The sequence below is a fragment of the Nerophis lumbriciformis genome, linkage group LG19 (genome assembly GCF_033978685.3).
Source record: "Nerophis lumbriciformis linkage group LG19, RoL_Nlum_v2.1, whole genome shotgun sequence".
NCBI lineage: Eukaryota > Metazoa > Chordata > Actinopteri > Syngnathiformes > Syngnathidae > Nerophis > Nerophis lumbriciformis.
In genome coordinates this window covers 12,602,396-12,628,138 of record NC_084566.2, presented here as the reverse complement: position 1 = coordinate 12,628,138, position 25,743 = coordinate 12,602,396, and the positions used below count along the sequence as shown (strand labels likewise).

The window sequence follows — 25,743 nt, the reverse complement described above, 5'->3', positions numbered from 1 at the left end:
TTGTTTATGGCATCTAACTGGTTACAGATTTGACTGTTGTAAATATTCAGTATTTTTGCTAAGTAAAAGTCTTATTAGTAAATCGACCCTCTAAATACTGTTTTTAACATAATTAAAGTGGCCTCTGGACATGAAATAAAATTCATTTAGTTCCACTCATTTCACCCAATTTAGTAGCCTTGAGTGCTTTCTACTTGCCAGGAGCTGGAGGTATAGTCAAATTGCCGTTGCTTGCATTTAGGCCTCCAACACGGTCACTTGGTGAATTACTTATCGGTAATAACATCCTATCTAAATTCTCAGTTAGGACTGGGGTTCCATGTGCGGTAACCATGGGCGTAAGTTGCTCTGCCAAAACTTGGTCAACCTGATTATCGCCGACATTAACCGTGTTATTAGCATTATGCGGTGCCAAGTTCTGTCGCTGTTGTTCGATCTCGCTTCCATCAAAGGCTCACCAATGTGGAGAGGTCATTGAAGATGAACTGTTTCACCCTCCTATTATCATTAAAAACAGACATGCGAACAATGGCTCTGTCGGCATTGGTGAATATTTATAGGGATCACCACACATGATGGAAAATAAGACAAATACTGTACTGTAATACATAGGCCTGTCAAACGATAAAAATATTTAATTTTGATTACCGGTAATTACATTCTTTCCACAGTAACTCATAATTGATTGGGATGAATGGGAGATATAAGTTATTTTATCTTTAATGCTATGAGTGTACCTTAGACAGATAATTTTCAAGTTTTTAATATTAGATCTTGGGGTTTAACGGTACTCTGTAAAATACCGGACTGACAGTCCAGCCTGCACGAGACAATATGCCTTTCTTGGACCCCGGTTTCCGCACCACGACGTAACGTAATGTCCAATCGTTGTTGTGCCTCTTCCCCTCACGTCTGTGTAAGTGGAGCCCCGAGGAAAACAACAATTAGATATGGCCAGAATGCCTTTTGAAGAAGCAGCAACTCCATTCTATTCTAGATTATGTTTCATTGTTGCAGGCAACTCACGAGTGAAAAATCAAACTTAAAATTCTGCCCTCATTAGGAACAGAATTTGCGACTGAATTTTTGGTTTAGATTTAGAGATTGTGTTTACCAATTAATCCGAAGAAAAAATAAATTTTTAATCCAAATATTTTATAATCACATATTTTGTTTATGTTTGCCGATATAACAAGTACTATAAACATTTCACTTGTTACTAAACAATTTATGTTCAAAATATTTTATAGTTTGTGAATAACAACTTTTTTTTTTTTCATGAAATGATCATTCAACTTGTTTTTGTTGATAGCACACCCTATTTTACAACTCATATTCAAACTGCACTTTAATGTAAGTCCGTTAAATATGAGCTTTTTGACTGAAAAAATAAAAAAATCTGCATTAAAGGATACTGTTTGCTGTTTGCCAAACCACTAGTGGTTACTTTAGGGCTCGGTATCATGGCCAATTGATTTGATTCCGATACATAAAGTTTTAAATCGATAACCGGTAATTACCATTGGATTCGATCTACACATGAATATTGAAAATGTCTCAACTATGTTACAAATTGAAATGTACTTTGTTTTTTGTCTTTACTATAAACACCTTTAGGCAGTTTAAACTCCCTCCAAAGTTTCAAAAAGTGTAATTTTGAAACAGGAAAGGAATTGCAAGTCAAAGTAAAACGGTATTGCAACATTCAATCACTGCAAAATGCACTAAGGTATTGTTTCTGCAAGTGCAAAATAATAACCGTATGGATGAATGAATATGTAAGCCATTCTTCTGGGAGTCTCATTCTGACAGCGCAGTTAGACAGCAATTTTATTGTGAAGGCAGAAAATGTGGGCCTGGTTTTTCTGGTGCACTTGACACTGCTCTGTCGTGTGAGGGATGACTATGTAAACAAAGTACTATTGACAGGATTTGGTGGTTATATTTTTTTGTGTGACTCTGTCCCTCTAGGTCTTGGACATCAACAGGCTGTACTCCAATGAGGTCCACGCCATGGCGAACACCTATGGGATAGAAGTGGCTCTCAAAGTTATCGAGAAGGAAATCAAAGATGTTTTTGCTGTCTATGGTACGTATAAAACACCCTGTAACACCTTCTGCGTTGCCAGTGTTTCCCACAGAGCTGTAGTCTATTTGTGGTGAAAGGGGGGGTTGACGTAATGGTGTAATAATCAATACAAATATTTTTTTGTTTTTGTCTTATCTTTGTGTTTTGTTTTTTAATATCACAAACTAGACTGAATACCCTGACTACTTTTGGATGGGGAGAGGTCTACAGCACCTACTGTTCATTTAGAAGAGTAATACTTGCTTTTATGGCAGCATGGTGGACGCGTTAGTAGTACATATGCCTCACATTACGAAGGTCATGGTTTTGGGAAATTTCTGTGTGGATTTTGCATGTTCTCCCCGTGACTGCGTGGGTCCCCCGGGTACCCCGGCTTCCCTCCACTTCCAAAGAGATGAACCTGGGGATAGGTTGATTGGCAACACTAAATTGGCCCGAGTGTGTGAGTGTGAATGTTGTCTGTCTGTGTTGGCCCTGCGATGAGGTGGCGACTTGTCCAGGGTGTATCCCGCCTTCCGCCCGTGTGCAGCTGGGATAGGCTCCAGCACCCCCCGCGACCAGCGGTAGGAAATGGATGGATGAATACCGGTACTTGCTTTTATGTCCATCGCTAAGTTTTAACTAGATTTGTCGCTAGTTGCTGCTTTTTTTTTATTTATTAAGCACTGATTGCTACAGAAGCAATGTTTATGTTTTCATTTAGAGCAATGTAAACAAACACCTCCGACTCTAAACAAAAGAGAGCCCATGGCTAGAAGAAAAAGAAAATAAGAAAAATGTATTAAGTGCCACTACAGTGTAAGTGCTAATATTTAATCACACTATTGATAATAAATTAAATAACAATACTGTATGAGAATAACAAATGTATTATGGGGCTGTGTAATATATTCTGGTTTAGCTAGGCCAACATAATACCATGATTCTGACTGATCAATAGTATTAATTAAGCATAGGCTTGTTGCTTTTTTTTAAAAGTATGTAAAAGGGTGTTGCTACTCGCTAAATATAACTCCTAACATTAAACTCCGATCTCTCCTGCTCCGTCTATTTATACTCTGGCAGACCAGGTGCGTTATAATGTGTTTATGAGCGAGGGCAAGCAGTGTCAAATGTATGGAAAACACAGATTTTTACATTTCCATCTGCCTCCAGGTATTGAGGTGGACCCAAGACATCTGTCGCTGGTAGCAGACTACATGTGTTTTGAGGGGGTGTATAAGCCATTGAACCGCCACGCCATCAGGTCCAACTCCTCCCCCCTGCAGCAGATGACTTTTGAGACTAGCTACAAGTTTCTCAAACAGGCCACCATGATGGGTGAGCGATGACAATTGGCAAAGCTCAATGTTGTAAAGACCTCTGAACTAGCAGTTGATTATGGCTGTTTTTTGTGTTTCAGGTTTTCATGAACAGCTCACGTCGCCATCAGCCTGCCTCGTGGTTGGAAAAATCGTCAAAGGGGGAACTGGACTTTTTGAGCTCAAGCAACCTCTGCAGTAGAGGCGACGCCGTAGTGTGCAATTATTGTATATTTAGGCTCTCAGAGTGTGCAAAGCACGTGCCTCCAAATATTGCCATTTTTATTTTTGATAGAAAACTGGAAAAACACTTCTTTCAAAATGTAAAGCAATATTTCCAACCATTTTCACTTCCCTTGACATTACCTGCTTTTTTAAGGTGAATGAGATTGTGGCATCATGTTTTATTTGTCCATAAATAAAATAAATTATGAACAATCAGTACAATGTAAGAGAAAACATACTAAAGTAATTTTTATAAAAAATATTAACTATTTTCATTTCACATGATGAAAAACATACTTATTGTACTTTTGTTTCATATTATTGGGTAAAAAAAACAAATGAACTACAGCAGAGGTATTTAAACATTAGATTGAGTAGCTCACCATGGGGTCAAAGATTATTTGCTTGAACTCTTAAGTATTTTTACAACTCTTTAATTCAGACATTACACATTTTGATACATTACTACAAAATAGCAGAAAGACAATGACTACAGTTTGAGTAGAGACCGGCTTCTTCAGTACAGTACAATTTTAAATGTTTCCAGTCATACAAATTAAACAAGATCATTTATTTTTGTCAAAGCTTGAATAATGACTTTAAAAAAACTGCACTTGAAATATATTGTTTTTTGAAAACAAAAGTTGTGTGTACCAGCATGTTGTTGCTCTGGTAAAAAAAAAAGTGTATTCCCTTTGTGTGGGTTGAAATAAGCAATGAAAATAAATGTTACAAAGAATAATAGTTGAGCTACAATGTTAGTGCAATATAAAAGAACACAGAATCACAAATTGTGCTTTTACAGCAGTGTTTTTCAACTTTTTCTGAGCCAAGACACTTTTTTTTTTTCCCATTGAAAAAATCCAGAGGCACACCACCAGCAGAAAACATCCATCCATCCATCCATCCATCCATCTTCTTCTGCTTATCTGAAGTCAGGTCGCGGGGGCAGCAGCCTAAGCAGGGAAGCCCAGACTTGCCTCTCCCCAGCCACTTGGTCCAGCTCCTCCCGGGGGATCCCGAGGCGTTCCCAGGAAAAAACATTAAAAAATGAAACTCAGCAGCCGATATTGACAGTAAAAAGTCGTTCGCGGAATTGTTGAATATGAATTCAAACCATAACCAACTATGCATCACTATAGCTCGTCTCAAAGTAGGTGTACTATCACAACCTGTCACATCATGCCGTGACTTAGAGTTTTTTGGTGTTTTCCTGTGTGTAGTGTTAGTTTTTGTCTTTAGCTCCAATTTGGTGTTGATTGTCATGGCATGTACGGATGTACTTTGTGGATACCGTCTGCTCCATACGCAGTAAGTCTTTGCTGTCGTCCAGCATTCTGTTTTTGTTTACTTTGCAGCCAGTTCAGTTTTAGCTTCATTTTGCATAGCCATCCCTAAGCTTCAATGCCTATTCTTAGCGGCACTCGCCTTTTGTTTATTTCTGGTTTAAGCGTTAGATACCTTATTACCTGCAAACCATCGTCGTCGATCACGACATCTACAAAGCAATTAGCTACCTGCTGCCACCTACTGATGTGGAAGAGTATTACATGGTTACTCTGCCAAGCTCTAGACCAGTGTTTTTCAACGTATTTTGAGCCAAGGCACATTTTTTGCGTTGAAAAAATTCGGAGGCACACCACCAGGAGAAATCATTAAAAAACGAAACACAGTTGACAGTAAAAAGTTTAAAGTCAATTGTTGGGTATGAGTTTAAAGCAAAACCAAGCGTGCATCAATGTTGCTCTTGTCTCAAAGTAGGTGTACTGTCACCACCTGTCACATCACGCCCTGACTTATTTTTAGTTTGTTGCTGTTTTCCTGTGTGTAGTGTTTTAGTTCTTGTCTTGCGCTCTTAATTTGGTGGCTTTTTCTCTTTTTTTGGTATTTTCCTGTAGCAGTTTCATGTCTTCCTTGACCGCTATTCCCCACACCTGCTTTGTTTTAGCAATCAAGAATATCTCAGTTGTTTTTATCCTTCTTTGTGGGGACATTGTTGATTGTCATGTCATGTTCGGATGTACTTTGTGGACGCCGTCTTTGCTTCACAGTACGTCTTTGCTGTCGTCCAGCATTCTGTTTTTGTTTACTTTGTAGCCAGTTCAGTTTTAGTTTTCTTTTGCATAGCTTTCCCTAAGCTTCAATGCCTTTTCTTAGGGGCACTCACCTTTTGTTTATTTTTGGTTTAAGCATTAGACACCTTTTTACCTTCACCCTGCCTCCCGCTGTTCCCGACATCTACAAAACAATTAGCTACCGGCTGCCACCTACTGATATGGAAGAGTATTACACGGTTACTCTGCCGAGCTCTAGACAGCTCTAGACTTAACAACAACACATAATGTGCAGACTATAATTACTGGTTTGCAAAAAATAATTTTAACCCAAATAAGTGAAACTAGATGATCTCCCACAGCCATACTTGCCAACCTTGAGACCTCCAATTTCGGGAGGTTGGTGCGGGGGGCGTGGTTGGGGCGGGGGCGTGGTTAAGAGGGGAGGAGTATATTTACAGCGAGAATTCACCAAGTCAAGTATTTCATATATATATATATATATTATATATATATATATATATATATCCCCGCGACCCCGAAGGGAATAAGCGGTAGAAAATGGATGGATGGATATATATATATATATATATATATATATACATATATAAAAGAAATACTTGAATTTCAGTGTTCATTTATTTACACATATACACACACATAACACTCATCTACTCATTGTTGAGTTAATCCTTGTTCTATTCTCTGTCACTATCTTTCTAACCATGCTGAACACCCTCTCTGATTATGCATTGCTGTGTGGCACGCACAAAAGTGCTTTCATCAAATGCACTAGATGGCAGTATTGTCCTGTTTAAGAGTGTCACAACATTGCTGTTTACGGCAGACGGACTGCTTTACTTCTTTATATTGTAAGAAAGCGGACTCAGGTCCGCATGGAGCTGGAGGGGGCGCGGCCTCCAGCTCCGCCTGAATTTCGGGAGATTTTCGGGAGAAAAATTGTCCCGGGAGGTTTTCGGGAGAGGCGCTGAATTTCGGGAGTCTCCCGGAAAATACGGGAGGGTTGGCAAGTATGCCCACGGCACACCAGACTGTATCTCACGGCACACTAGTGTGCCGCGGCACACTGGTTGAAAAACACTGCTCTAGACAGCACAGATACTCAACAACCACATTTGCGGATAATACTGGTTTGCAAAAAAATGTTTTAACCCACTGAGGTGAAATTACATAATCTTTCACGGCACACCAAGCAATATATTTTTGATTGATTGAGACTTGTATTAGTAGATTGCACAGTACAGTACATATTCCGTACAATTGACCACTAAATGGTAGCACCCGAATAAGTTTTTCAATTTGTTTAAATCGGGGTCCACGTTAATCAATTCATGGTAATTCATCTCACTGTACACGAGTGTGCCACGGCACAGTGGTTGAAAATCACTGTTCTACAGCACAGTTTGAACTTATGATTCCATGTTTTTTGGATTAATGAGAATACATTGTGTCTAATTTCCGGTGTTTTTATTTTAAAAGAACGGAAATGACGCTAATCTTTGATTGTCATGGTTGCTCGATGCCGAACTTCACAATCGTAGAAATGAACAAAATGGGATTTATAAATTCCAGACTAGGAAACTACAGGGAGATGGTAAGGGAGGAGAAATTTGACATAATTCAATTTCTGAAAAAACGAAGCTATTTTATAAGATAAATGTTGGGTTAATTACCACAATGCAGTGGCACACAGCTCCTGATTGGGGCGGCAACACACAACATGGTGCTTGTAGTGCCGGAAAGGCGCGAAGAAGAAGATAAGGCGAGTCGCGCACACTCCAGAAAACAAGTTGCGTGAAGGCGGAAGAGACATGTCACGATGAGATAGAAGGATTCACTCAAACTTTGATACGTAAGTATAACGACCAAAAGACAATAATTTGTCGTAAGAATACTCTAAAATCAGGGTAGACTACACTGGTTAGGCGTCTATCTCTTAAGCAGGGAAATAAACGTTCATAAGGACAAAGAAACTGGATAATTTCTGTGATGTCACTTGAGCATAAGACAAGTTTGTTATTAATCGTATTAATGTGGCAACGCCTTAACAGCTCAGAATATAGTTGACTTGACTATATTATTATTTAAAACGGAGAGTACATGTTGATAACCACACAAGTGTAAATATGCATTATTGTACGATTGATAGCCAGTGGCTTTCCACCTGTCGTCCTCGCGGCAATTAATGCCAAACACGTAAGAACAGGACAGCGTCAATAAACAGCACAACAACAAAACAATATTAATAGAATGTACAATACAATCAAAAAACAAACAAAAAAACATTAAACAACAAGCCAAGTTGTTAATGACAGGCCAACAATTAAGTGACCATAGAATGTTGCGCTAATGTTGTGCAAAGTTCTCATTCACAATTGTCTAAAGTGCTGGTGTAAATTGCACATTGCCAACTGCTTCGATTTACATGACGTCACGCCCGGCTCGTTAAATATGCGTGGTGGTCAAGCTAGCGTCCGTTCTCAATGGGCATTAGGTGCCATTAAGTCTTCCTCGAAGAAAAATGCTCTAATGCCTGTATTGTTTTTGGCTGTACGAACCGTGTAAATCGCAAAAAGGATCAACGTTACTTCAGAGTTCCTCCAGAGGTAATCAAGAAAAGTGGCACACAGTCCAAGTAAGGGAGCAACTGAGTCGAAGAACGTACAAGTTTGCAGTGATCACTTTGTTAAAGGTTTGTTTGATGTAGTTTTAACGTTTAGTATCCATTTTCTACCGCTTGTCCCTTTCGGAGTCGCGGGAGGTGCTGGAGCCTATCTCAGCTGCATTTCCCATTGAAATATTATCTTGATATTATTTGTATTTGAATTTTTAACAAACCGAAACCAGAAAGTCAGGGTCAATACTTTGTCAGAAAAGGTTTTTCTATGTCTCCTCTCGTTTATTTTGTACACAAATGTGTCAGAGTACATATGACAACAGGACAAAAATCAAATATTGATGATTCAGTAATTGTTAGTTACTTAAATGGATATGCAGTCACGGGTTACAGCTGTTGCGTGTTGTATCGTCGTAGATTGCTTATATGGACGAGTCCTAGCAAGAAGCGAAGTTTAATCATGAATTGCAACCTTTCCCAAGCAAAAATGATTTAGATTTAGATTTATTGGTCCCCTTGGGGAAATTCATTGTCACTGCCGTACATTTAAACACTAGACATTACACATCACACAAAAAAAAATAATAACAAAAAGACATCATACATGACTAACACACATTTACAGAATTGTCAGTAAGGGCGCCTATAGCTGCAGGGATAAGGCTTTTCCTGAGGCGGGCCCTCCGGAATTTGATAGTTCTGTACCTGCGCCCTGATGGTAGTGGGATGATGTATTGGTGTAGTGGGTGAGTGATATCCTGGACTATTGTTTTTGCCAGTCGGGTGATGGACCTGTGGTTTAAGTCTGAAATGTTGGGTGTGGGTAGGCCGATGATTGATGCCTATTTATCCAGGAGAGTATTATGATACCAATTACCTTGACCCAGTCACACACAAACAAGTTGAAGGCATCCATGGTTTTCCGAGTTTTGATCTGTTTTGTCGTGTAGAATAATGTCTGAAGCACACGATAGTTTGATATGTTTGGGAACTGCACCAACGGATAATCCTCGATTTTTTTCATAAGAGTAAAGGGATCTAATCCAATGCTTCTTGCAGGAAGCCTCTTGCGTACACTGAGAGTTTGCGAGCTTCTTGCTGCACAACAGCCATCTTGGCTTGGTTGACCAACACTGGTTTTCACTTCCAAAAAAAAGTCACGTGACGGAACACAAGTAATAGGTTGGTTGCTTATGACGTCACGTCCGTTTTTCTTCTTTGCGGCTTAATTCACTTGTCCACCGCTCATTGATTTCTTTGATTGTCTCCAAAATGGTATCCTTGTCTTTACTCTTGAGGGGCACCTGATCTTGTATAGATGGTCCATTAATTCACTTGATGGTCAACCAGCGTGAGAGTATCATTAAAACAAGTGAGTGTATAGTTTGTGCAGAAAATGCCGTATTGCTGTTATGTTCTTGGGTGTTCTGATCGTTCAAATAGAGAGATAGGAAAGAGCTTTCACAGAGTTCCAAAATAAGTCGTTCATAAAAGTAATAAAGACAGGGCAAAAAAACGAAAGCACTTCCAAATAAATGTTTTTTAAATGTATCACTTTCATCATTTTGTGGAATACAATTGGACCATGCTCGTGTCTGCAGTGATCACTTTGTAAAATTTTTGTTTGAACATTTGATTTGTTTTAGAAACTTCCTCTGATGTAATTTAGTTTATTCTCTACTATATTAGTAGTATTTGATAGCAGAACTAAACGTAAAGAAAGGACAAGAGACGCATTAGTTTGTGTTATTATGTCGTTGCTATGCCTAAATATAACTACAAAAACCTGGTTGTGCAAATAAACTAACACCATGTTAAGTCCTAGTAATACATCTTGTGATTGTCTTTCTTGATTTTCATAACAATAGCTAAAAGCTTTGTTGTTGTTGTGCAGGAAAGCAAAATGCTTTATTCGACACGGATGACCACATTATAGCATCTTTGGTAATATTTGTTAGCATCAAGAAAATATCCTTGATAGTATTTATAAATTTAATAAATAAATATCTCATAGGCTCAACAGCATATACTGAATCTTGATATCGCTAGCAAACATTGCTGAGCAACAGGGACCTATACAGCTAAATAAGCACGGCACTCATGTCAATCAAATACGTTACTTAGTGATGCACAAATAAATCCAACATTGTCTTTCACGGATTAATGGTTGATTTGTGGACCCGTCAGATATAAAGACATGATGTGCCTCTAATCCTCTCTTTAAATTACTTTAAGTGTCGAAGGAAGTGAGGTCGAGGCAAGCAGTAATGTCTTGTTGATGATGAATGGTTAAATCGTTCAAAAATATTTGTCTTAAGAGTGTATTAATCAACTTCATTCGATTAAAAAAAAAAAAAAAAAAAAAATATCATGATCACTTGTATATTTGCCTCTAAACCTTTCAAAATACACCCAAATTTGCAATGTAATGGGACTCTAGAAACAGGGTTTTTAAAATTGTGAAATTGTATTGGCACTTCATCTTTGAATTGCCAAAATCGTAATGAAATTAGAAACATTACGATTTTATTGGCACTTCATGGATGAAAGCAATAGCTAGTATTAGTGACGTAAGATTTGCTCTTCCTAGTGGAGGTTGTGGTCATAAAAAGCAGGAGACAGCAGGTCGCGTGCAGTTAAGTGGAAATTTATTGTCCAAATGTACAAAAGAAACAGAGTGCGGAAAGGTCACAGGAAAACTGTACATCCAACAGTGCAAGCTGGATTGGTGAGTGAACAGACAAAATACAATCCCAGGTGAAAAAAACTATCAAAGTCCACATCGCTCGCTGGCTCCACTTCTTGTTAGAAGATAGGGGTCCATCGTCCCTCAGAATGATGTGCTCTGTAGTGACTATACAGGCCAATATGAGCTTTGAAATTTCTGCCACATATGGGACAGATCAGGCCAGGTGATAATATATATTTTGGCATGACTCTTCTATCCAGTCTCCTCCTCCTTGTTTCAAGTATCATAGATGTTCTTTTCTCCTCATACTTTGTCACTCCTTCACCGACTGCAGCTGTCCATGTTATTCTGTCTTTTGCTAGGTCTTCCCAGTATGTAGTATCTATTTCACATTGTTTCAGTGTGTTTTTTTAAACGATCCATGTAACATTTTCTCTGCCCACCAACATTTCTGTTCCCTTCATTCAGCTGACAGTACATCTGATTTGACAGTCTTTCGTCATTCATCCGTACAACATGCCCCGTCCATCGTAGTTGGTTTTTAACAATTGTACTCTCTACTAGACTGGGAAGCATGGTACACTGATGTTTGTTCTCACATCTTCCATCCATCCATTTTCTATCGCTTATCCCTCCGCGGGGGGTGCTGGAGCCTATCTCAGTTCTCATATCTTGCCACTTAATATTCATCATCTGGCATAGGCATCGCTGTTGAAACCTTTCAAGTGCTGTGATATGTCTTTGAAATGCTGTCCATGCCTCCAAACCATATAACAAAGTTCTTATAACAATTGCTCTGAACACTTAGATTTTTGTATGTAGTCTGATATCACAATTTTGGAACACTCGAGTCTCAAGCTTTCCAAAGGCTGCAGCAGCTTACCTGATTCTGTGATTGACTTCTGCATCAATGTTAGCATTTGAAGACATACTACCAAGGTATGTGAAGCTTTCTACATTTTCAAGAGCAACTTTTTCTATCTTTATTGCTGGTGGTTGCCGAATGACGTCCTTTGGCGATGGTTGGAAGAGTACTTATTTTCTTTGCACTTATTTTAAGTCCAAGTTGTGTGTACGCATAGTTAAATGCATCCAGTATTACTTGCAAATCTTCTGCACTTTGGGCTGCTATTGCATTATCATCGGCATATTGAAATTCTACCACTGTGGACCTTGGAACTTTTGTTCTGGTATCGGCCAATACTCAAGGCTCCAATAAGGTCATTGTATTAAAAGTGAAAAATTGTTTCAAGACACTCCAAGCTTTAAAATGATAAGCAGCTGTTCTGGTTGAATAAAGTAAAAATATCAAATATAAATGGGTTATACTTGTATAGCGCTTTTCTACCTTCAAGGTACTCAAAGCGCTTTGACAGTATTTCCACATTCACCCATTCACACACACATTCACACACTGATGGCGGGAGCTGCCATGCAAGGCGCTAACCAGCAGCCATCAGGAGCAAGGGGTGAAGTGTCTTGCCCAAGGACACAACGGACGTGACTAGGATGGTAGAAGGTGGGGATTGAACCCCAGCAACCCTCCGATTGCTGGCACGGCCACTCTATCACTAATTCTCTTTAAAAATATAGGTTTTATACTGTAATTGGAGCACGGTTAAAAACAATTATTTTCAATTGAAGTCAATGAGGCATTTAAGGCCACAAAGGTGTCCTGAGATAGTGTTGAGCACTACATATTAAATATTCATGCTATCAAATCGATTTAGGTGCTAATCTTTGACACACTCAAGAGTCTAATCAACACCAAAGCCATTTCCATTACTATTTATTGTATGGAATACAGTATTACAATTGTCTTTGTAATTATTTCCAAAATGTCAGACGAAGAAAGTATCGTCCGCAAGCTATAGCAATTTTTTGCCATAAGAAATCATGTAAATTAAATTGATTGATTCCAAACGACCAAAAATATAAACACAAAACCCTTTTTGAAGAGAATAACTCTTTTCTTTCTTTCTTTAGTTTATTTCGAACATGAACACACTTACATCACAATACATCACACAATTTCATATCATTTCATTCTACATCATGCCCGAAAAGGAGTAGGAAGAAGCAAAGCTTATTTAATCCTACCCCTTTCTCACTTCAAGCGTTTACAAATATATAGAATAATTTACTGACCTTTTATATAATAAAATAACATCTATGAATTAGTATACAACAGTTTTGTAATATGTAATTAATTAATTAATTCAGTCATTATTAACCTACTGAGATACTTTCAACTTTATTTTCAATAAGGTTGAAAGTATTTCTCATAATTCTTCTTTTTTGTACTCTGTAAGCACTATTATTTTGAACAACCTCTTAAACTGGATCATATCAGTACAATTTTTAACTTCTTTACTTAATCCATTCCATAATTTAATTCCACATACTGATATGCTAAAAGTTCTAAGTGTTGTACGTGCATATAAATGTTTTAAATTATTTTTTCCTCTAAGGTTATATTTCTCCTCTTTAGTTGAGAAGAATTGTTGTACATTCTTTGGTAGCAGGTTATAGTTTGCTTTGTACATCATTTTAGTTGTTTGCAATTTTACCAAATCACCAAACTTTAATATTTCTGACTTAATAAATAAAGGGTTTGTGTGTTCTCTATATCCAACATTATGTATTATTCTAACTGATCTTTTTTGTAACACGGTTAGCGAATGTAGCGCACATTTGTAGTTATTTCCCCATATTTCTGCACAATAACTCAGATATGGTAACACTAGCGAGCAGTAGAGAATATGCAGTGATTTTTGGCCCAAGACATATTTTGCTTTATTCATTATTGAAATGTTTTTTGCCACCTTATGTTGTATGTTTTGTATATGAGATTTCCAGTTCATTTGATCATCTATTAATACTCCCAAAAATCTAGTTTCTTTTACCCTTTCTATGTCTACTTCGTCTATTTGTATTTGTGTATGATGCTCTTTTCTACTATTACCAAATAGCATTATTTTAGTTTTACTGAGATTCAAAGATAGTCTGTTTTTGTCAAACCATCTTTTTAATTTGTTCATTTCTTCTGTTATTATTTGTATTATCTTCTGTGTGCTCTCTCCTGAACAGAAAGCAGTTGTGTCGTCTGCAAATAAAACCAACTTTAAGTCCTTCGTAACCTTACAAATGTCGTTTATATAAAGATTGAACAATCTTGGTCCCAGTATTGACCCCTGGGGTACACCACAGGATATATCTAGCCGTGTTGACATATTTTCACCCATATTTACATATTGCTTCCTGTTGGTTAAATAACTTCTTACCCAATTCAATACCAAACCTCTGATGCCATATCGTTCTAATTTTCGTATTAAAATATCATGATTAATTGTGTCAAATGCTTTTGTTAAGACCATGAATACTGCGGCCGCACATTCTTTACCATCTATTGCATTGGTAATTTCCTCTGTTATTTTGGTTAGTGCTATTGATGTTGAGATATTTGCTCGGAATCCATATTGGTTCTCCACAAGCGTCCCACTTTTGTTAATAAATAAATCTAATCGACTATTGAATAATTTTTCCAAGATTTTGGAGAATTGTGGAAGTAATGAAACTGGTCTGTAGTTAGTAAACTGGTGTACGTCTCCATTCTTATAAATTGGTACGACTTTTGCAATTTTCATTATATCAGGGAATTTACCGGTTAAAAATGATACATTGGTGATATATGTCAGAGGTTCTGAAATGTCTTGTATAACCTTTTTTATCGTTACCATATCTATTCCATGACAGTCGGTTGAGGTCTTGGATTTACAATTTTTTACAATTTTGATTATTTCTTCTTTTGTTACACTTTTAAGAAACATGGAATTGGGATTTCTGTCTATGAGCTCACTCAAGGCCTCAACTGACCCATCATCTGCATTTGGAATTCTTTGATCCAGATTTTTTCCGATATTAACAAAATAATCATTGAAACGTTCCGCTATTTGGTTCATATTGTCATTTTTTGTATTTCCATCTAGAAAGTACTGGGGGTAATCTTTCTTAGCACCATTTTTAATTATGCTATTTAGGATGCCCCATGTTGCTCTCATGTTGTTTTTGTTCTTGTTTAATAATTGACTGTAGTATTCCTTCTTACATGTTCGTAGTATACCAATTAGTTTGTTTTTATATTTCTTATACTTATTTTCTGCCTCTATAGATCTCTGTGTTATAAATATTCGATACAATGTGTTTTTTTTGTGACAAGCATTTTTCAGTCCTTTTGTCATCCATGGTTGGTTGTTTTTCTTTTGCTTCTTACTACGTTCTTTCCATGGGCAATGTTTATCATAGAGTGTAAGAAAGGTGTTAACAAAATTCCCATATGCATCATCTACATCATCTTCATTATATACGTTGTCCCAAATTTGTTTCCTCAGATCATTCCTGAAGGAAATCATTCCTTCCTCTGTGCATAGTCTTTGAAATGTCTTTTTGTCAATATTCTTCTTCCTGTAGTTCCCATCATAAATAGTAAAGACTGGCAGATGGTCGCTGATGTCGGTTGTTAACAGTCCACTTGTTGTGTTATTTTCAAAGACATTAGTGAAGATATTGTCAATAAGTGTAGCACTGTGACTTGCAATTCTGGTTGGCCTTGTGATTTGGGGATACAAACTCATACTATACATTGTATCTGTGAAATCATTAATGGACTTTTGCTTGTTGGGGTTCAAGAGATCAATGTTGAAGTCTCCACATAAAAAAAGTACTTTTTGACTGATTCCATTGAAAGTTCCCTTAATCCAGTCTTCAAACCCTTCAATACTTGAGTTGGGTGCCCTATATATACAACTGATCAATACATTTCTACTTCTTTCATGACATATCTCAATGGTTATACACTCTAAAACATTGTCAATAGCCAGTGACATGTTTTTTACCACCTTGTAATGGAAGTCCTTCATCACATATACAGCAACTCCGCCTCCATTCTTATTTACTCTATTAATATAATTGAGTTCATATCCTTCTAGTCCAAAGTCCATTCCTTTTTTTGGATCCATCCATGTCTCTGATACAGCGATAATTTTGAAAGGTTCTTTAAATTGTTCCAAAAATGATTTCATATTGTTAAAATAGTTTTACATGCAGATTCCAGTGTCAAATACATATAAATGAACATATAGCATCACTTTTATTGAAGACTCTTGCTGGCGTAGACGGCAATGGGGTGGAGATTAAAGCAGGTGGGGGATTTTACTTTGGTACTTTGTGGCGACTTATTTCTATAATTCAATATTGTTTCTTACCTTCTTTATCAAAGTGCTGGCACTTGCAACTTTCTTTTTGTTCTGGTTACGTGCTCTTATTTTGCTACATCTTTTTCTGTTTTTATTGCATTCCCGGAATCCTGTCTGAGGAAGCTGCAGTGTGCAGATGTTTGTAATCGCTAATCAGGAGAGTTCATTATGGTATCATACCATATCATAACTTTATTTATAAAGACTTTTAACATCAACCACAGTTGAAAAACAATGGGCTGTACACCACAAACAGGTAAAAAAATAAAGAAAAGTAGAAAAGCAAAGGCATAAGACAGACTAAAACATAATTTAAAACAAAGGTAAAATATATTTTTATTAAAAGTTCAGATTAAAAAAATATTTCAAAACAATGAGTCAAAGGCAGTTCAAATACAGAGAGTGTCATAAAGTGTAGTGTAGTAGTGTGTAGTGTAGTGTAGTAGTAGTGTAGTGTAGTGTAGTAGTGTGTCATAAAGTGTCATACTGGGTTAAACGCTAATGAGTAAAAGTGGGTTTTAAGATGGTTCTTAAATGTGGTCAGAAAAGACATGTCTCACATGAACAGGGAGCTCTTCAAAGAGTTTGGGACTCGAAACAGAAAAGGCCTGTCCCCTCTGAGTTCTTATTCTAAGTGTGCGTTCGGTGTTTTCCGTTGTAGCTCTTGATGCTTTTGCCCCGTATCTTAGTCTTTGTTTTGTGTGTAGTTTGCTTGTGAATTAGCTTTTTGAGCATGATTTAGGACACTTCTTCCTGCAAGTCGCCTCTGTGCATCCTGGTGGTCCTGCCCTAACAGATCATGACATTTTTGCCATCATATTTAACAAAAATTATGAAAACACATGGGATTTGTATTTGGGCACTCTATTCTATGGTATGATACACTGGTAAACCGAGCAGTTTGTGACAGTTTGATTGTATAATAAGGGACGATATGGAAGATCTTGTTGGAAAATCGAATTATACAAAAAGTTGGTTGTACAAAACTGGAATATTACTCTATTTTTAAAAAAATCCTTCAAAAATGGAATGTTTGCTAGTTTTGAGCAAGATTGAAGATGAAATTTGAGGGCAAAACAAGTGTCAAGCCCTCATTTTAATTTCCTTCTGCGATGTCCAGGACAAGATCATTTTAAGGCTTCATCAGAGATCGTACCAATGCAGGGAACATGAAGCTTAGAAAACGCTGGCTGTCACACAGGTAAGTAAATGGCATGCACCCCATCACACGGCATTGTTTCACACCTAGTATTGTGCCACCGATTGGTACAATTCTGTGGTTGCGTACGTTGTGGATGACTGGCTACCAAAAGAGAAGGGACATTTCTTCATGCCAAAGCCAGCCAGGATAAGATATATCTAACCTAAAAGTTTCCAAAGTAGTTGGTGGGTGAAAAATGTGTTTTTGTAGCAGGTCTTCTGCTATTTTATTGACAGTTACATACATTGAGGTGATTTAGTAACCAGAGGGTTCTGGTTCGAATTCTGCTGTGGACAAAAATACTTAAAGGGGAACTCCACTTTTTTTTTGCTTATTGTTCACAATCATTATGAAAGACAAGAACACATGTGTTGTGGAGAGTTATAAAGGACTGTATGGTTCTATAAAGGTAGTCTCATTCGCCCCTGGGGTGTCGGTCAGGACACAATGGACAGGACAGTTCGTTTGGCATAGGGCAGTTTACTTGTTTAGTAGGCAGGTTGACAGGTATGGCAGGTTACATTGGATTGGCTGAATGGTACAACACTGGCAAGTATTGGTGGTTCTGCAGTAAACAGATTAGAACATCATAACCAATTAGTATAGAATACCATAGCCTACGTAGTAATAGTACATATGACCTTAATGCAATAATATATCATAGATACACAACATAGCATATATCGGTAATAATTGGCATTTAGTACACATTAGCTTCACCAGTAAATAACAGTAAGCCCTGCCATACACGCTACAGGATAGCCTCAAACCAAACATTCAAATAAAATCATCCCAACATTTAACTGAACTTAAATGTCTTAACTAGACCACAAGGTGTCAATGCACGCTACAGAAGGCACATAAACGTGGTGCTTGTGACCTGCCGTGCAGGATAAGGTGCTTGTTTACATGTACAAAGGGATATGTGTCCGCAAATGCTCTCTTTAAAGAGATAAAGAACTGGTACATGAAATACATTGTCTAGACGCTGTAAACAAGGCACGCTGCGCGCCAAACAACTTCGACGTAAGTAATAGATTACTTTCAACTGGCGTCGGAAACAAACAAATGCAGAGAAGTCAAACAGGCAATTAAACGTGTACATTAGAATGCTTAACTATATAATGAACTTACATTCGTCAGTGACGCACCGCAGTGCTGTACAATATTACACGTTTTATATATACTGTATATATACAAGCAGCAAATGTAAATGACGTGCATTCACCGCTCTGTGCTCTGCTGTGGGTAGAATGAATGGGCGCGCCCACAATGCCTTGCGCTCTTAAGGTGGACGGCTCATAATAGTCTCTTAAGGTGGACGGCTCATAATAGTCTCTTAAGGTGGACGGCTCATAATAGTCTCTTAAGGTAGCACAGAGTTTGGGAACCTTTCTAACAGCCGCCCCCGAATGTACGGTGTACATTCGCTCCATAGAAAGGTGACAAGGTTATTAGTGTCTAACGAAGGGGCGATGGTGGCAGTAGAGCTGTTCTCTTCCTCGTCGGGTGGAAGGGCTGGCAGGACAACCAGCCTGGCAACTGGTATGGTGTATTCACGGTCTCTGATCCTTACGTCCGCTGAACGGATGTGGCCGTCATTACTAGGGTGGACCTTAGTGACATGACCGATGGGCCACAAGGCCCGTGGAAGCTGGGGATCCACCAACATCACTACTGAGCCTTCTGCGAGGTCAGCTGGCGTAGAGTGCCATTTCTGACGAGTCTGGAGGCTTGGCAGATAATTTCTCAAGAAACTGGACCAGAAGCGATCTGCCAGCACCTGTGAATGCCTCCATCGACGGCGGCTCAGTAACTCAGTCTCTGGGTATACGATCTGGGGCAAGGACCCGTCTGGCCGCCCCATCAACAAACTATTGGGGGTCACAGGATCGAGATCTGTGATGCTGGAGGAGACGTACCTCAATGGCTTTGAGTTAAGAATCCCCTCTACCTCCAGTAGCACGGTCCGCAGCACTTCTTCTGAGACTGACTGAGTTCCCACTGTGGTGTACAAGGCGGTCTTTACGGAGCGGATTTCCCTTTCCCATGCTCCTCCAAAATGAGGTGCTGCAGGGGGGTTGAAGTGGAAGTCAATTTTCTGCTTGGCGAGTTGCTGCTGCAGGTCTGGTGACAGGGCAGAGAATGCCTCCCTCAGTTCTCTTTCTCCTCCTTTGAAGTTGGTCCCACAGTCGCAGAGCAGCTCGGCTGGTGTTCCTCGACGAGCGATAAATCGCCTGAGAGCCATCAAGAAGGAGTCTGCATCGATGGTGGTCAGAAGGTCTAAGTGCACACCCCTGGTGGTGAGACACTTGAAAATTATACCCCACCTCTTCTCAGTACGCCTTCCTACTTTGACTTGAAACGGCCCGAAACAGTCCATCCCCGTCGAGAAGAAGGCGGGCTTGAAGAACCGCAGGCGGGCGGGCGGTAGATCTGCCATCTTTGGAACAGAAGGTCTGGCTTTCCAACGTCGACAGTCTGTGCAGGTGTGTTGGTAACGGCGAATCGCTTCACGGCCGCGCAGGATCCAGAATGAGCGCCGCATCTCAGCAAACACCCTCTCTGGCCCGGGATGGTGCAAGCGACTGTCGAAATCTTGGATGAGGAGTTTGGTAGAGGGGTGCCCAGGGTCTAACACAATAGGGTGCAGCGTTGTCTGCTCGATGTCTACGGCACGTCGTAGTCTGCCACCGACACGGATTAGTCCTTCCTCTTCATTCATCTCCGGTGACAGGGTGAGCAGTCTGCTGACGGATGGTACGGGCTTTCCTGCTTTCAAGAGCCGCAACTCCTCTGGGAAGCTCTCGCACTGCGCCTGTTTTAATATGAGGGTCTCAGCATTGCGATAGTCTTCGGCAGTGTAACTACCTGCCGCCCCATGTAACTCCTGCACTGTAGCTACTAGCAGCTCCTTCCAGGTATCATACTGTTTCACCTCTGCGTCTGGCGTACTAGGTGTTGTTAAGGTGATGCCGCAGAAAGTAGACTGTCGTAGCTCGGAGGCATCGCCTTCCTGTTCGACGTTGGGCTTGACAGGCCACTCAGCTGGAGGCTGAAGGAGGAATGGGGGGCCCTGGCTCCACCTGTTCGGCATGGTCAGGTCCTGTAGAGTCTTGCCCCTGGTGATGTCGTCAGCTGGGTTCCTCGCTGAATATATGTATCGCCAGGTGGCGGGACTCGTGAGGTCCTGTATTTCGGCCACTCTGGTACCAACAAAAATCTTGAAGCGACAGGACTCTGACTGCAGCCATGCCAGCACTGTTGTAGAGTCTGTCCACAGGATAGTCTGATCGATCTTCAGCGTGAGCTCTTTCTCTAGGAGTTTAGCCAGTTGAGCTCCTGTGACCGCTCCACACAGCTCCAGTCTGGGTATGGAGAGTAGTCGCTTGGGAGCAACTCTGGACCTGGCGAGTAGGAAGGACAGATGGACTTGGCCTCGGCAGTCCATCGTTCTCAGATACGCCACCGAGCCATAAGCCTGTTCCGATGCATCACAGAACACATGGACTTGGCGGGTGACGCTTGACTCATCCGCTTCGACTGTTATATAAGCTTGTGGCAAGGTGACTTGAGATAGGAATTGTAGTTCTTTCTCCCAGTCCTTCCACGCTTGTAAGAGGTCTTGGGGCAGGAGAGGATCATCCCAGTCTCTGTTTTTCTCCCAGAGGCGTCTGACCAGCATCTTGGCTCGAGTGATGTATGGTAAGATAAACCCTAAGGGGTCATACTGACTGGCCAAAACCCTGTAGATGTTCCGCATTGTTGGGACTCCGTACTCTATGGGTCTATGCTTGTAGCCCATGGTGTCGGTTTGACAGTGCCAGCTGAGTCCCAGAGTGGATTCAGGAGAGTCTGTTCGATCTTGTGCGAGCCAGAGCTCGAGGGTGTCGGACCTGGCTTCTTTGGGTAGGTGTCCCACGACGTTTGGCACGTTGATAGCCCACTGGCGTAGGTCAAACCCACCAGCTGCAAGGAGTCCCCGAAGTCTGTCCACCAACTCTCTGGCATCCTCAGGTTTGGGCAGACTCTGTAGGAGATTGTCAACATAGAAGGACCTCTCTATAGAGAGGCTCACATCATCTCCCGGCTGGCTATGGTTGGCTACATGGAGCTGTAGAGCAAACGTGGCGCAGCATGGACTACAGGTTGTGCCAAATGGTAGAACTTGCCACTCGAACACTGCTGGGGTTTCATCTCTGGTCAAGTCGCGCCACACGAACCGCAAGAGAGGACGGTCTTCAGGAAGGAGACGGACTTGATGGAACATCCCTTTAATGTCTGCGCTTAAGGCGACTGCATGTTCCCGGAAGCGCAATAGAACTCCCAGGAGTGATGCTCCAAGGGTGGGTCCTGGCAGTAGGGAATCGTTCAGACTCTGGCCCCTGTACTGATAGGAGCAATTGAAGACGATTCTGTTCTTGTTGTTGTGACTCACCATGTGGTGAGGAATGTACCACTCTTCTCCGTCTTGGTTGACTTCTTCGGGGGTTAACTTAGTGACAGAGCCTGCATCCACCAGCTTCTGGATCTCTGCGCTGTAAGCCTTGGCACGTTCTGAGTCTTTAGCTAGCCGCCGTTCTGTGCTCCGCAGACTCGGCATGACTGCTTCTTTGGGGGCATGAAGGAGAGGCATGTCTCGCCTGCGCAGCAGTGGGGTGGCATAGCGTAAGACTCCTGCTACCTCCACGCGGGTGGTCTTATCTTCTAGCAGGGCTACTGCTGCTCGGTCTTGTCTCGACCTGGTTACAATCTTCTCACTTTTATATGGAAGAGTGTCGAGCTGCCAAAGCCTTTCGACGTGCTTGAATAGTTCTGAAGCTGGAGGGTGAACTGATGTCACTAGGCACTGCTGTGCGTGTAGGGGGTGCTGGGAGAATCTTGCTGGGCCCTGAAGAGTCCAGCCTAGCCTGGTCCGGACTGCAGCAGGCCCACCTGACAGGCCCAGTCGGATTGGCTCGATAGCGGTGATCAGGTGTGGGTGGTCGGAGCCGATGAGTACTAGGGGTCTGGCACTGTGGAAGGGCTTAATTGGTAAACCGACCAGGTGGGTGTACCTCTTCTGGAGTCGGTCCATCGGGTATGACTGTTCGCCTAGGCGACCTGAAGTGAAGGCTCTGGAGACTATGAAGCTGGTCTTTGGCTCAGCAGCAGGAGAGATGTGGAAGGATACCGCAGAGCCACGGAGGGTCTGGACCTCCTGTCTGATGGTTCTCAGGGGCAGGTCCTCAGGTGTGCCTTGTAGGCCAAGTTCTCGGGCAGCTGCTGGCAGGAGCATGGTCCTTTCGGACCCATCATCCAAGATGGCATAGGTGGTTATAGTGCGATTCCCGTGACGAAGAAGCACTCTGACGACCTTCAGTAAGACCCTATTGTGGACTGAAGGACGGTCGATGTACAGAACCTCAGTGGCGGAGCTCACCAGGCAGCTCTCCTCCTTGCTTGTTGGTCTTGGTGGTCGATCATTTACGTCGTGAAGGACCTGCAGATGTTTCCCTTGGCATAGGCCACAGGGCTTCTTTAAGTCACACTGAGCGGCTTGGTGAGGCCGTGCACAGCGCCAGCACCTTTTGTTGGCCTTTATCCACTCAGTGAGAGTTTCTTTGTTTAGCTTTGTGACTTCTGTACACTGGCTGAGGAAGTGTTCATCGCTCTCGCAGAAAGGGCAATAGGGCTTAGCTCTCCTCTTCTTTCCCTCTGAGGCTCTAGTAGGTCCATCATTTTCTTCCGAGTCCTTTGATCCATGGAGGACGGTGACAGGTCGCCGTCCCTGGGGACCCTCGTACCGGGACACTTGGTTTTCCTTTGCTCTTATGAGTGTCTGTCCATCGAAATCCTGACACCAGGATTCATGCTGGAGCCACTGGGCTAGATCGCACAGGGTGGGAACAGTTCCGGGGTTGTTAAAGGTGGTTCGACGGAAGTCTGCCCGTTGCTCTGCGGGTAGTTTGCTTAACAGTCTCACCACGTGAGATCCACAGCGAAGCTCCGCTTCACCGTCAGTGCCCAAAGACTTAAGTAGTCCGACCAAGGACTGAACATGGAGGGCAAACCGCCCAAAGGCTGCGGTGTCTCCACGGCGAACATCAGGTGAGTCTAGCACACTGGCTATCTTCCTGAGGGCTATCTGGTGGGGCTGGCCGAATTTTTCATTGAGGGCTGACATGGTGTCAGTGTAGGGAGTGGGGGAGTTGAGATAGGAATCTGCTATCAATTTTGCCTCTTCAAGCCTCAGATGGTCTACCAGAATCTGGTACTTGAACATTTCAGTCCCTTCTGTAGGCAGGAGGTTCTCCAGAGCTATTTTCAAACGGGCAAACTCACATGGGTCGTAGTGACTGAAATTTGGTATGGTCGGGCGTGGGCCTCTGTAGGTCTGTTCAGCAGCTGCAGCTGCTGATTCATAGCGTGGTGGCGGAGGGGTTTGCTGGTCCTGTCTCTGCATCCACGGGGCTGCTTGTGTGGCCACTGGCATGTACCCAGGCTGGCTAGACGTATAAGTGGTTGCATAGGATGGAGTTACACGAGGGAGATACTGTACTTGTGCATAGTGTGGCTGGTACTGATTCAGCAGCTGCTGTGATGCATATTCTGCAATGTGGGGCATAGACCTGGTGGGAGGGGCCTGAGCCGGTGGTTGGTGCTGCCGCATTGTAGTGGTGTGGTACGCAGGTCTCTGGTGTGGGCGCTGAACAGCACGCTGGGAGTGGTGTGGCAACTGTTGCGGTGGATAGCGTGCCATGTAGGTAGGTTCCTCTGAGAGCGTGTAGGACTGGTGTAGGTGTGAGCCATGTAGGGGGGACAAGGCTCGCTGCTTAGCTGTCGGGTTTGAAGGTACTGTGGTTTATTGCCAACCTTCGCTGGTGATACCTTGCGGTGGCTAGCTGACAAGGTCTGGCTCCTTATCAGCTGTAGCTCGACCATCATCTGATCTAGTCGGTCCAGGACTGGTTGACCTGACGGACGTTCCAGAGCCGCTGTGTTTGGCCATGGTGGAGGGGGTTCAGGCCAATCCTCCTTATCCTCGGTATATACAGACTGGGGTTTGAGTTGACTGGCGGGTCGTGGGGTACCTTGCTGAAGGTTGATTACTGTGTTAGTCAGTCTTCTAATTTCGTTATGAACTTGACCTAATGCAGCCACATCCGCTTGCACGGTCAGCTGTGACTGCTGTAGCATGGCGCTTTCTCTCAGTATTTGACTGACTTCATCTCTTAGAGCGAGTTCCTGAGGTGAATGATGGAGGGGGTTTGGTTCTAGGGTCGTCTCCTCCCTGGTCTCTCTGCATGCTGTAGGTGGGCTAGCTGGGTGTCTGACCTGTACCTCTGCCACTCTGGTTCGTACGGGTCCTCTTCATGACAAGCAGCATCCCGCCTAAGCTGATGGGAGTAGGGAGCGGGGGTAGAGTATGGGGGGGGTTGCATTGGCTGTACTTTCCTTATCATGGGATAACCATTCTTCTTCCTGCCCATGTCTGTGTCTTTGCCTGATGTTGCTGAGTTGGTAATCATCAAAGCGGATTGGTGGGCGTGTCTGACGCCTAGGCCGTGCTCCTAATCCTTCGAAGTCCATACTGTCCAGGGGTAAATGAAGCTATCCGGCTCGAAGGACCACAATGTTGTGGAGAGTTATAAAGGACTGTATGGTTCTATAAAGGTAGTCTCATTCGCCCCTGGGGTGTCGGTCAGGACACAATGGACAGGACAGTTCGTTTGGCATAGGGCAGTTTACTTGTTTAGTAGGCAGGTTGACAGGTATGGCAGGTTACATTGGATTGGCTGAATGGTACAACACTGGCAAGTATTGGTGGTTCTGCAGTAAACAGATTAGAACATCATAACCAATTAGTATAGAATACCATAGCCTACGTAGTAATAGTACATATGACCTTAATGCAATAATATATCAAAGATACACAACATAGCATATATCGGTAATAATTGGCATTTAGTACACATTAGCTTCACCAGTAAATAACAGTAAGCCCTGCCATACACGCTACAGGATAGCCTCAAACCAAACATTCAAATAACATCATCCCAACATTTAACTGAACTTAAATGTCTTAACTAGACCACAAGGTGTCAATGCACGCTACAGAAGGCACATAAACGTGGTGCTTGTGACCTGCCGTGCAGGATAAGGTGCTTGTTTACATGTACAAAGGGACATGTGTCCGCAAATGCTGTCTTTAAAGAGATAAAGAACTGGTACATGAAATACATTGTCTAGACGCTGTAAACAAGGCACGCTGCGCGCCAAACAACTTCGACGTAAGTAGTAGATTACTT

General features: G+C 41.8%; 3 protein-coding genes across 4 annotated transcripts in view; 2 read left to right on the top strand and 1 right to left on the bottom strand.

The window, feature by feature from the left end:
• The window catches only part of polr1a (RNA polymerase I subunit A), a 76,243-nt gene extending 71,943 nt beyond the window's left edge, over positions 1 to 4,300 (top strand). Inside the window, exons 35-37 of the mRNA XM_061979562.2 lie at positions 1,972 to 2,089; positions 3,245 to 3,409; positions 3,492 to 4,300. Of these exons, the coding sequence (XP_061835546.1) occupies positions 1,972 to 2,089; positions 3,245 to 3,409; positions 3,492 to 3,592 (384 nt within the window). The 3' untranslated portion in view covers positions 3,593 to 4,300. The remainder of the gene's footprint in view (positions 1 to 1,971; positions 2,090 to 3,244; positions 3,410 to 3,491) is intronic.
• Positions 4,301 to 7,385: 3,085 nt separating this feature from the next.
• The window catches only part of st3gal5 (ST3 beta-galactoside alpha-2,3-sialyltransferase 5), a 57,478-nt gene continuing 39,120 nt past the window's right edge, over positions 7,386 to 25,743 (top strand). Inside the window, exons 1-2 of one of the 2 annotated variants that reach the window (XM_061979566.1) lie at positions 7,386 to 7,542; positions 17,372 to 17,452. In XM_061979566.1, coding sequence (XP_061835550.1) covers positions 17,421 to 17,452 — 32 coding nt within the window. In that variant the 5' untranslated portion in view covers positions 7,386 to 7,542; positions 17,372 to 17,420. Of the gene's footprint in view, positions 7,543 to 7,578; positions 11,936 to 17,371; positions 17,453 to 25,743 lie in introns of those variants that run through there. The other variant, XM_061979567.2, reaches the window with a different exon arrangement.
• LOC133618822 (uncharacterized) lies at positions 17,709 to 23,927 on the bottom strand. Its single transcript, XM_061979563.2, has 2 exons — positions 18,587 to 23,927; positions 17,709 to 18,017 (listed from the first exon to the last, which is right to left on the bottom strand). Exon 1 carries the CDS (start codon positions 23,925 to 23,927, stop codon positions 18,819 to 18,821), a length of 5,109 nt encoding a protein of 1,702 aa, XP_061835547.2. The 3' UTR covers positions 17,709 to 18,017; positions 18,587 to 18,818.

Bases quoted from the DNA above. Each gene is read 5' to 3' on its own strand.
- LOC133618822 (XM_061979563.2), bottom strand. From the start codon at position 23,927: ATGCCAGTGGCCACACAAGCAGCCCCGTGGATGCAGAGACAGGACCAG.